The following is an 11,691-nucleotide window of genomic DNA, read 5'->3' as shown; positions in this document are numbered from 1 at the left end:
TTCACTCCATTTTACTAGTATATTATGAAGGGCTGAAAAGACAAAGATTTAAAGCAATGCCAGGTAAACAAAACTTGTGTGTTCTACAAAGAACTGATGATAACTAATGTAATCAGAACTCTGTCCATGTGAAAAAAGGACAGTGATGCTATCTTGAATTCAATCAGAACTCATCTGATTTTTTTCAAATCTCCAGTCTGGGAGTTAAGCTCCCTAGAACAGAGACATAGAGACTTTGTACAGGAAAAGGGAAAGGTGAATCTGAGAAGCAGACTATTTCTGTGGAGTTCTGATCTTAGTGTGTAGAAGTCCCACAGACAGACTAGGTTACTGATGTTCTCAGGAAGAAATGTGCCTCTTGTGCATCTTTTTCAGACAGAGAGGAACTCTAATTTAGAAGTTAGGAAAGAAAAGGCAATGACAACTTAGGAAATAGATGAACTGTAAAGGACTAAGTAGGGAGGATAGATCATCACTGCTCAGAACTTGCTGTTTTAGAACAGCTGGCTAAAATGCTGTTTAAGAAGGGAATGAGATGGCAAAGAACAAAAAATTAATTCAGTAAAAAAGGCTAGACCTCTCTTAGTTTCATGCATGAAGGGTAGAACATGGTTCTGCCTTCTTTCCAAATGAAAAAAAATCATGACTGGTTAAAGCAGGCAGGAAGATACTTAATCTCATAATTTATGAATATCATTATGCCTCTCTTCAGAAGGGCATTTTGCCAGCTTTACTTAAGCAGCAGTTAGGCTCTTTCTCAAACCCCATCTTTGAATGGTATTAGCAAAGCCAATCGCTGTCCAGTGTCAGGCCATCCAATATTTGGGAAGAAAATTGAGGTTATGCTGAGGGGTCAATGCTAGCAATGTTTGCATTTCAAAGATTTAGATGGTCCCCATCTAGCTTGGTCAATATGTAAGTAGAGAAATGAGAGTACATGATCATTTCCTAATGATTCTGTTCTGTTGATGGGCTTCTTAGATTTTTCTTATGAAGGCAGATATTATTGATAATGGACTACAGCAGGAAGAACACCTCAAATTCTTCTTTTACAGGGGCAAAATTCTACTGGGTTATACATAGTTACTGTGAGTAATGCTGCATTGTAACTGAAACTTCAATGCAATCAATACTTTGATTTTATAACTCCTTCCCACTCAGCCAAAATCCTAGATTTATTACTCATACAGGACACAATCCTGTCATCACTGAAGTCAGTGGAAAGACTGCCATGTAGCTCAGGTTAGCAAAGTTGTGATGGATAATTGCAGTGAGCATTCATGTGTACTCTGTTACTTTGCAGTAACAGTAAGGTTGTTTGCCTTTGAAAAAAGGGGTCATCAATCTCTTCCCCCCCACCACTAAAAGTTAGCACACATGAATGGAGAAGAAATCATTTCAGCATCTGTGCATATGCACACCCCTGATGCAGCCTCATCATGAGATTGGAGTAGGATTTAGTAGAAGCAGATTAACACATAAAAGAAAAAACACTTAAGGAATCAGTTTAGAGACATTTAAAGGATTTTAGACCTGACATTGTCACAAGGTTGCTTAAACCAGACTCTCAAATTCTTTTTCAGTAAATACAGGGAGATAACTAGCTGTGAAATCTGGCAAGCACCTGAACAGACTGTCTCCCTCTGCAGGCTTGTACAGACCACTCACTGTAAGGAACTCCTACATCAGAAGACCCCTGAAGTGTGGATAGCTGCAAATTAAGTGATTGAGGTACGTAGATGAAATTCATCTACTCTGAGAAAATATTCTGAGGTGTGGCAAAAGATATTTCTGCAACATCTATTGGGAAAGTAAATATGAATGTGTATTTCACAAGATTATTTGTATCCCAGATGTTCTACTGGGACTGTCACAGTTACTACTTTCCCGCTTAGCACATCCAGTGAACCCACCACGAGAACTCAGGAAACTGTAGCAACATCTTCCTGATAAAAAAAAAAATCACAGAAATCCTCCCAGGACACTTCTCTTATGAGAAGCGTACACAAAAGTTCAGTTAGCATAAGCCATACAAACTCGTTTCTTGGAACATCTGCCAAAGTGAATATATCTCTAGAGATTGAGTCACTTCAGTCAAGGACTCTTTGAGTCTAAGTGTAATTTGTTGATAGTGATTATTTTTAAAGCACTGATGATTGCACACCTGGTTATATGTACATTCTCCCTGTTTTCCTCTCATGCCTGTTAGCACTTCTTGTGAAGACCCTCCTATTAAAAGGTAAGCCAAACATTCAATGTCAAGATAGAAGGACTGATTCTATCTTTGAAATATCTTTCATCTGGCAACCTGGCCAGAATTTAAGTTTAACCAAGCAGACTCAAGGTATGCTGATAAAAGAGATGCAGGACACTTGACTAACTGCTTTTGCTGACATGTTTGATTTTTTTATCTCAATATATTTTGTTCTCTAATTATGAAGCTTCCCCTACCACAACAGTGGTCTAAACCCCAATTAGGAGCAGTATCTAATAAGGAATAAAAACCTCAAGTACCCTAGCTGGAAGAGGTGCTTATAACAATTTTTAAATAACTACATGAAACTACACTTGCTTTAGCTTTACACTTCTTTATTTCCTCCTTAAACCATTAACTCTTTACTTATTTTTTTCTTCTGACCATGGATTCAAAAGTTTCTTCTATGTTTGCCTTGTTTTACTTCTTTAGCTGCTTTAATGCCACCATTTCACCCAGCCATCTGACTTCTTTCCTGATCAGAATAATAATTTCTCACCATTTTTCAAACAGCCTGTACTCTTCTTGTCCTCTTTTCTCTCTTCTGACAACTTACCCCTCTACATATGGATTAGTCTGCCATGTTAGAAACAATATGACTTTACCTACATTTCCTTTTATTTCATTTCAACTCCCAGCAATCAGCTCATTCTTTATGGAAGGAGAATGAGAACACAAGAAGAATATTAGAGTTACTGTAACAATCTTAGGAATCCCTTTGAAACAACTTGTTCTCTTTGATTTAATCTTGCCCTTCTTCAGGGCCCTATGAAACTATGACTTCCTCAATCTACCAAAATTAAAGGTTAGGAAGACACCATTTTTGTCCACTTGGACCTAACACAGAACTCTTCTTAGAATAGAATATGCTCATATCTTTATCAATTCCCACTTCACCTGATTGCTAAGGTAGTATATTTGAGAACATACTTCTCATCCACTCTTCAAGTTACTGTGTGGGTTTCCTGTCCTTGTTTTCCTTCTCTCTTCTCTCTACACCTTGTTTCTCATCAGCAAATACAAATTCGACTACCATCTGTTTGCTAATGACTCATAGATACACTAGTCTACTCCAGACTAATCTCCTTATGTCCAAACTGAAATCTCAGCTTGCCTCTCTGACATGTCCTCATGTAGATGTAGCCATCATCCCCAATGCATCATGAATCAAACAGAAAGCCTATCCTTTCCTGTACACTAAGCCTTTCTTTCTCAGCCAGTTTGCTCAAGATATGAGTCAAGGACGTAACTTAAGTCTTTCTCCTAACGCAAAGGAAGATCTTTAGTTTCTAGCAACTAGGTTGCAAAACTTAATGAGATGTAAGACCTAGCATGAGGAAACCACACCAAGAGAATTAGGTTGAAACATAATTCTTCCAAATACTTAAACGAATGTTACAGAATAATCACGGTAGCTCGAGTTAACAGCAATTAGCTAGATGTTAAACCAAGCCCTTTCTTAAACAGTCAATATGAGTTCATAATTGAGATGCTGCACAGCTGTACATCAGTCAGCACCATGGTCACTCAGGTAGCTCAAGGGAAGTAACTAGAGTCAGTACACTTGGGTATGGAGCCCTCCTGACAGGTATCCTGATCAAAGTCTCTTCACAACCAAACATCTATCCTCTCTCAAACAAAGCAGGATCTTTCCAGCTCTGACAAATGTAGTGTTGTCCTTCCCATATACAACGAGATTTTTGCCAAAAAAAAGAGATTGTTTTCTGAGCTATTTATGGCCCCTCTCTTCTGCTTCTTCAGTATCTCTCCCATTTGATAGAAGTTACTACTTTTAAATCTCAAAGCCTGCTGACAATGTCACATTTTACTCACTGTCAAGATGCTGACTTACTTGTCTGTTTAGACCATTATCCTAGCTACTGTTACCCATGTTATTAGCCTTGCATCCTCACATGTTATGCTTTGCAGGATCTTCTTATGCTTAACAAGAAAACAAATAATCTTTTTTCCTTGAACTACTGCAACAAAGTTCTCTTTTCCCCTGTAAACCCTCCAAGGCTAAAATGTTTAAACCTCTGAGAAACAGTTCCTAAGTGGAATAATGTTCTTGATGTTGTCTCTCACAGGCATCTGGAAGGCTACTACCTACACATTCCACCTTCCCTCAAAGGCAGAAATGTATTTCAGAAGTCTCATCTTCCTAACATCAATTTTTAATGTCACCTGAAGGACAGATGGGATCAGTGTAGGGTCTCTGAAAGTGCGTTAGAGTCTGCCCCTGAGGAGCTAAGCAGTGCTTGACAGTACTTTTAAACAGGCAACTTACATTTTCCCAATGTAACACTTTTCCCAACTGTTCCCCTTAAACTGAGCATTCCAGTGGGGAATACAATACAGCAAGCAGGAGCAGGCCATCCAGGGGCCCCCTTGAACAACACCATCATGATCTCCTCTTTGCTGACCAATACTCCCTTGAAGTATCCTGCCTGACAGCCTGTAACCACCTTTCCCCTGTTTTCTCCTTCTTTCCCCACCTTAGAATGCTATTGATACTCACACTTATTGGCCTCTGCTGGTAGTATATAAAACAATGATGTGGTTGTAGCTGATATTACAGATGTCATCATTATTGTCAGTCTAACAAGAGATTCTAGTTTCGACACAATGTTACCACAAAGAGAAAGAAGAGTCCAATCTAAGCCCAAGAAACAAATTTTTTGACTGTAGACAGACTGTGGGTGGCATGGCCTCCTTTTTATTCTTTATGGTATAACAAATTTGGGTTAGGAACATATGTACATATAAATATTTTTTTCATTGTTCCAGCCTAGAAGACTGTTATGACTAAAGAAGTCATTAAATGTTTCAAGTCTGAAAACAGAGTTCTTGAAAAGAGAATGTGCTAAGTGAGAGTATTTGGAACTCTGGTCTCTGTGTTTTTGCTCACAACTAAAGAGCTTATGTGACAAAAAAAAACATTTGGATGAAGTCGCTCATGGAGAACACTGTTCTACTTTCTGACTTCCTCACACTAAATCTCTGTTTTGCTGAAGACCATCTTCTTATAGATTTTTTCCCAAGTATAATATTTTGAATTTTTGGGCTTTCACATTTTGAACTTCACAATAATCTTCTGGCAGAAAGCTACAGACCTCTGTGCCCAGTGGCAAGTATAGATTTTGGCTATGGGTTCCTACAAACATCCCTTTTTAATAAGTCTGTGGTATATTTTCAGATATGTTCTGAATAAGTAGTTTTTCTTGAATAGGTGCAATTATTCTTGCATCCTTACAGAAAGATATTTCTTCCTCCCATAAAAAGATAACATGGAAATATGGATTCAGTATTATTAACATAGCAAGCTGAAAAAATTTAAAAGAAAAGAGGAAATCTAACCTTTCAGACCTTTGTTTTATATGGCACAGAGGAACAAAAGGACAGGCTCTCAACTGAAAATAAATCCTTGTCAAGCCACTTTTAAATCACCCTGATTAGTACAAATAGTCTTGACATATACACTCCCCATACCGTCTATAGGGAATAGAAAGAAATATTGCCTCTGTTCAAACTCATAAATTTGTGGATTTTATGGTAGTACATTAGGTACTTAATATACAACAGAGAGATTACAGTCATTAGGTTAGATCATATTCTGTAATTACCATGTTTAGGTACTGCAGTTCCACACTGAACTCCAGTCAGGTTGGTGGAGACTCCTCCTGGAATGACATGCTTCAGTTCCAGAGTCATCTTCTAGCTTTCTTGGCTTTGGGAAAAAAAATTATACCAAACAAGGTTTGTAAAAGTCACTGTGACAGCTACCTGAGTCTGTTGAGAGGCTGAAATCTTCTTGGGGTGGGGTCTGTGCTATCTTTTTATTTCAGGCTAATGGTAACGTGCTAAAGGCTGATGACATTTATGCATTATGGTTTACTGTCACAGGATGTAAGAAAGGGGAGAAGGCAACTTTTGCAGTCATACTGATCCTGGTGCTTGGTTATTTTACCCTATCTAGGTGCTATGAAGGGAAGAAATTAATACTTGTATAGATCAAAAGAGAAGGAATTGGGTCCCAAAAGCTCAAGGAGGCCCCAAAAATCCTCAGAAGAACAGAAGGCCTTGGATACAGTAAATCTATGCTGTGTGAGTCAAGACCAAGAAGGCACATTTTATATCATACTGGAGCTTTGGCAGAATCTGCCATGAGTAGGATTAAACAGCAACTTCTCAGGAGTGCTTACTGAAACAGCACAGCAAGAAATGATACCATCATTACTGCTTTCAACTATATGCATGTAAATGGTGTTTGTTTATGATTTTTCAATTATCCCAAATTAACAAAAAATTATTGGGCCAGATGCAATGCAAACAATTGCTCATTTAAAAAATCTGAGCCTCACTACTGGATGCCAGAAAGTAAGTCTCAGGTTAAGTTTAAGGCCCATTTCCATCTTTCTTACAATCTTTAGCAAACTCCCCCCAGTCCTCTGACAAGGATAAGTGGAGGAGCCTGAGCAGCTCTGACTGGGGAATTCTGCACAGCAGCGTGGCTGCATGATGTCTGGTACTAACAAGTATTAGAACCATTTTACTGTCACGAACGGAAAAAAAATGTGTCCCGGAGGTGTTCTTAAAATATGGATGAATGCTAACTAAAGCCAGATCCCTTCTGTGAAAGTGTTTGGAGGGCAGTGGGTTTGGGAGCGGTCGGGGAAGGCAGTGAAGGGGCGACAGGCCTGGCCCGGCAGGGAGGGAGCGCTTGCCACGAGATGGCAGCAATGCCACGTCTGGCTCGGCATCCTGCCTGGCTCTGCTTTTTAATTTATTTTTTTTTTTTTTTTGAGTGAGAACCACAACGTTTTTACATAAATACAAGCTTATTACAAAGTCAGCCTACCTCGTTCAGTGCCCATTCACCACCTTCATGCAACTTACAACCAGAAAACAACTTTGCATATTTCCCCACGAAAGAAAACGCGTCGTACGTGAATAATTACAACCTTGAAACTACCTTTCCAAAAGGGCTTGTGTTTCTGTCTTTTCTTCCTTTTAATTACGGATATAGGTAAGCATTAATTATGGAGTCAGGGCCAGCGTGCAGCGATGGTGACAATTCACACTGGACTGAAAGTCATGGCTGGGCACATTTTTGCCACCTGTTTGAAGGTAGGCCTGGCACAGAAACCCTTGCTGGTATCATGGAGCATAGGGACCTGTGACATGACAACCTTGGGTAATCATTTCCTTTCCCTCGGGCAGGCACCAACCCTGCCTGCTGCAGGCTGGTGGTGGGGAAGCCTCTGGTGCATACTGCCATGTCATATTTTGATTGGTTTTTCTTTACTTTTGGAAAGGATTGTTAATGGCAGAAATTCCTCTTGGCAACAAGAGCTCTCGAGAATGGCAACATAAAGACAAAGCAGTGCTCTGCAAGGAGATATTGGCTCGTCTCCTTCCTCTCAGGAACAACAGCTTGTTCTGATTAACAACTTAGAAGAAATGAGCAGGGCACATTTTGGACCTGAAAGCCTTCCTCTCTCAAGAGCGGGGACGAAAGCAGAGGGTAATTTCACCTAGGACGAGGGACCCCAGCACCCGCACCTCTCGCACCCCGCATGGGGCTGGTGGAGGCGAACCGCAGGCAGAGCTGGGGGACAGGACACCCGGGAATCGCAGCAGAAGCCTCCCGGGCAGGTGTAGCCCTACAGCCACAACCCTTCTCCGCGCCGGGGGACACCGGGCCCGGGGAAAGCCATCGCTCCCCGGCGCCTTCCGGCGGCCGCCCGGGACCGCGGCCGGGGCGGGGGGCGAGGCCGCGGCCGCCCCGGGAGGCCGTGCGGGGCCGTCCGGCGGCTCGGAGAGGCGGCGGGCTCGACGAGCGCCGGCTGCACAGCGCCGGCCCCTTCCCCTCTCCGTGGGAAGTGATGGTTGAGTCCGGCGGCGGCGGCGGCTTCTCGTGTGGCTGGCAGCCGCTCCGCTGCGCTGCCTGCGCTACTCTCGCCGCGATCCCTCCCTCCCTCTTCTCTCCTTCTCCTCCTCCTCCTCCTCCCTCTCCTCCTCCTCTTCCTCGCACTCTCCGCATCCCTCTCCTGCCGACGCCGCCGCTGCCCGGCTCTCCCCGCCGGCGGCCGTGCATGCCTCGCCGCCCGCGGCCCCGGGCGTGCCTCCCCTCCCTCCCTCGGTGCCCTCCCTCCCCTGGGCGGGCGGCGGGCCGGCGGCGCCGGGGCTCCGCGGGCGCTGAGCGGCGCAGCCCCGCCGCGGCGCGGGACTGATGCTGTCTGCGAGCAGAGCGGAGCGAGCCGCCCGCGCAGTCCTGCAGGAGGCGCCGGGCGCTGCGCGGCGCTCGGGACCCGGACCGCTCCTCTCCGCCTCTCCTCGCCCTGTGGTGGTTATTTGGCGCTGTCCTTAGCCCCGCTGCCGCTCGGAGGACACGGTCGCAGCCGAGAAGAGCCGCCGGGGGTTTTGTGTGAGAGTGTGTGTGTGTGTGGAATAACTGCGGACATGACTGCGTGGAGGAAATTCAAGTCTCTGCTGGTTCTCTGCGCGGGGCTCCTCACTGCAGCTCAGGGTAAGATTCGGGTTTCTTGCATTGCATTCGTGTAGGCTGTGGTTACGGCACTCATAACCCCTCAGCTAAATCTCTGCCGCTCGGTTGAGCTCTCTCCCTCGCTTCGTTTCCGCGCCGGCAAACAGCAGGCTCCTCGAGCCCGGTCTCCCTTCTCCCTGCCTCCCACCTCCCGCCGGTGCTCCCCTAGGGCTCTGCTCTCTGCCGGTCACTTCCCCCGGGCGACACCAGCCCACTGGAGTTGGGCAGCAGCCGCTGCGACGCCGCGAGAGGAACCGTGCGCATCCAGCCGCCTGGGCAGCGCTGGAGTTTGGGAACACTTCGCTCTCCGCGCACGCACGAACGGCACTCGCTGCCGTGTGAGGGACAATCCCCGGGCTGGCAAGTTTGGATCTCCCCTCCTCCCGCCTCCCCGGCTTTTGCCGTGCTCGAGGGGGAGCGCGGAGTGGGTGGTCGCGGAGAGCCGCCTCCGCCTGCTTTCAGCCGGCTCCGCTCCCCGCAAGTTGCGCGGAGGCGGGGATGCGGCGCCGGGGACACCTCCGCCAGCTGCCTGCCCGTGCCTGAGGGAAGAGGACTCCTCTCTGCTGGGCGTGCGGTGGAGAGGTCTCCCAACCTCAGCTGGGTTTCTCCTTAAAATCAATGGGGGAGGGTGGAGAAACGAGGGGGTGACGGTGGAGAATTTGGTTACACAACTTCAGTGCTGGCCTCAGCCCCATTACTTGCCTCATCGCTGGAGACAACAACTTCCCCATTATTCACTTCGCCTCTCATTAGCCCTGCGCTTTTTCATGCTGGGAGAGATGCGAGTCTGTGTGTGTGAGAGAGAGGGAGGGAGTGAGGCAGCTCGCAGCTGAGCACCTGTCCGCGATACAGCCTCTGTCATCTCCCACCTCGCTCCCGGTTGCTCTGCCTGCCTCCGGGATGACGGTTCCCCTTGCGGTTTGTACTGTCTGAGTCTCCCTTAACCCTTCCAAGGCGCTTTACATCGTTCCCACCATTTTATTTTTCTCGCTGCTCTTTTCGGTGCGGGGGCGGCTGAAGAGGGGGGAGCTACCGCGGCCCCCGGGTTGGCGGGCGAGGCTGGAGCCTTCCCCGTCCTGCGGGTGCCCACGGCCGGGTTCGCTCGCCCGCCTGGGTGGCAGAGCAGGGTGCCTTCCCTGCGATAGCCTCCGGCCGTGATCTGCAGGAAGAGGCTGGAGAAGGCCAGCCCGGGCCGCCGGGAACCGGGCAGGAGCTTAGCCCGGTCCTGAGGAGCAGCTGCGGCTCCGCACCAGCCCGATAGCATCCCTCCTCTGCTCGGATCCTGCCGCTGCCGCGGTCCACCGGGCAACGCCGCCCGGCTGCCTCTGTGGGAAGGGAGCGGGGCGAGAAAGGCGCACGGCTCTCCTGGGCTGTGAATCCGAGGCTCCCGGAGATGGGGCTGTGCCCAGCAGCACACACAGCCCGGGGCGGGCGGGGGCTTCTCGGCGCGGCCGCCCTACCCAAACTTCCAGCATCCCCACCCCCACAGCCCCCGGTGCCTCCTTCCCCCGGTCCCCGCCCGCGCACGTGCCGGGCTCCCCGGCGCTGCCCCGGGCACGGCCCGGCCCGGCGGGGAGCTCCGGGCACGGCCCGGCCCGGCGGGGAGCTCCGGGCACGGCCCGGCCCGGCGAGGAGCTCCCGGTCGCCGGCGGAGCTGCTCCGACAGCCGCGGACCGCGGGACGAGGGGCAGCTGCTGCCGCGGCCGCGCCGCTCCCGGGGCGGGCCGACACCCGCGACTCATTTGTTAAATACACTGTAGCCGGTTATGCCGTTTGACATTTAAGTGTTTTCTTTTCATGGCTGACAGCACATACGAAAAGCTGGAGGCTGGATCATGGTTATTCAGCGACGATCCGACGTGTTTTGCTTAGATACAAAGGCTTTGCCAGGAACGTTTGGGCACTGCCTCTGATGCTGCTCTGCAGAATGTAATTATACCTGCTTAATGTGAAGCAGCAACACACCCACTTAAAGGCTAAAGACTGACTTAATATTGAAGTCAAACAACAGGTTGAAGGGGAACCATCGGGGACAGTTGACATAATTCCTTCCCGTTTACCTTCCCAGGCAATTGAGCACAGGAATCTATATTTAGTCAAATGTAATCCTGAGGCTGAAATTACCTTAATGCTTTAGAGAGTGAAAAAACTCCTTCCTTAGTAACATAAAGACCCAGGGTTTCAGGAGCATAGGAAATAATTTTAATTATTTGATTCTCAGAACTCCGTTTTACCAGCCCCTTGCCATCAAATCATTTGGTCACTGTAAAAGGAAATCAGCCAGGTTTTGCTTGGTTTGGGGATTTTATAAGCGAAAAAAGAAACTAGTGCTGAATTTCTGGAGGTGTTGCCACAGGCGTTCCCATATCTTTCAGTAAAATGACAGGTGGGTTGCTTTCCACAGTGTTCCTCGTTATGAAATGAAATGGAAACCCTTTGTTGCTGTGGAATTTTCTGTAACTTTTTTAAGGAACAAGGAAGGATGAAAATGAACATTCATCATCATTCACTGTGCTAGACTTGAGGTGCAGTTCTACACATTTCTTTGGACTGATTTAATCTGATTGATGGACCTGAGTGCTTTGGAAAACATTTGGGGAATCCTTCTCTGTTCATTGTGCTTTAAACATCAAGGGAAATTAGTATGGAGTCATTTAAAGGAACCGCTTTCCCAGAAGCTACCCTATCATAGCAATTATGCTTCAACAAGACAGACAGCATGGAGTTCAGCTATGCATGTTAAGATGGGCTTGTTTATAGAGCCATTTGCTAATTCTGATACTTTAAAGTGTAACAAAAGCAAACATAAAGAACCCTATTGATTTTCTTGACAGAAAAAACACATCAGTATAATTTCTGTAAAAATTCATACTGGTATAGAACAAATAAT

At 46.7% G+C, this 11,691-nt stretch overlaps 1 protein-coding gene across 1 annotated transcript in view; it reads left to right on the top strand.

The window, feature by feature from the left end:
- Nucleotides 1-8,716: 8,716 nt before the first annotated feature.
- The window catches only part of CSMD1 (CUB and Sushi multiple domains 1), a gene marked incomplete at both ends in the record, with an annotated part of 1,059,366 nt that continues 1,056,391 nt past the window's right edge, over nt 8,717-11,691 (top strand). Inside the window, one exon of the mRNA XM_084202054.1 lies at nt 8,717-8,783. Coding sequence (XP_084058180.1) covers nt 8,717-8,783 — 67 coding nt within the window. The remainder of the gene's footprint in view (nt 8,784-11,691) is intronic.

This window comes from Fringilla coelebs, assembly GCF_963513975.1.
Source record: "Fringilla coelebs genome assembly, chromosome: 3".
Taxonomy (NCBI): Eukaryota; Metazoa; Chordata; class Aves; order Passeriformes; family Fringillidae; genus Fringilla; species Fringilla coelebs.
This window is presented reverse-complemented; position numbering and strand designations above follow the sequence as displayed.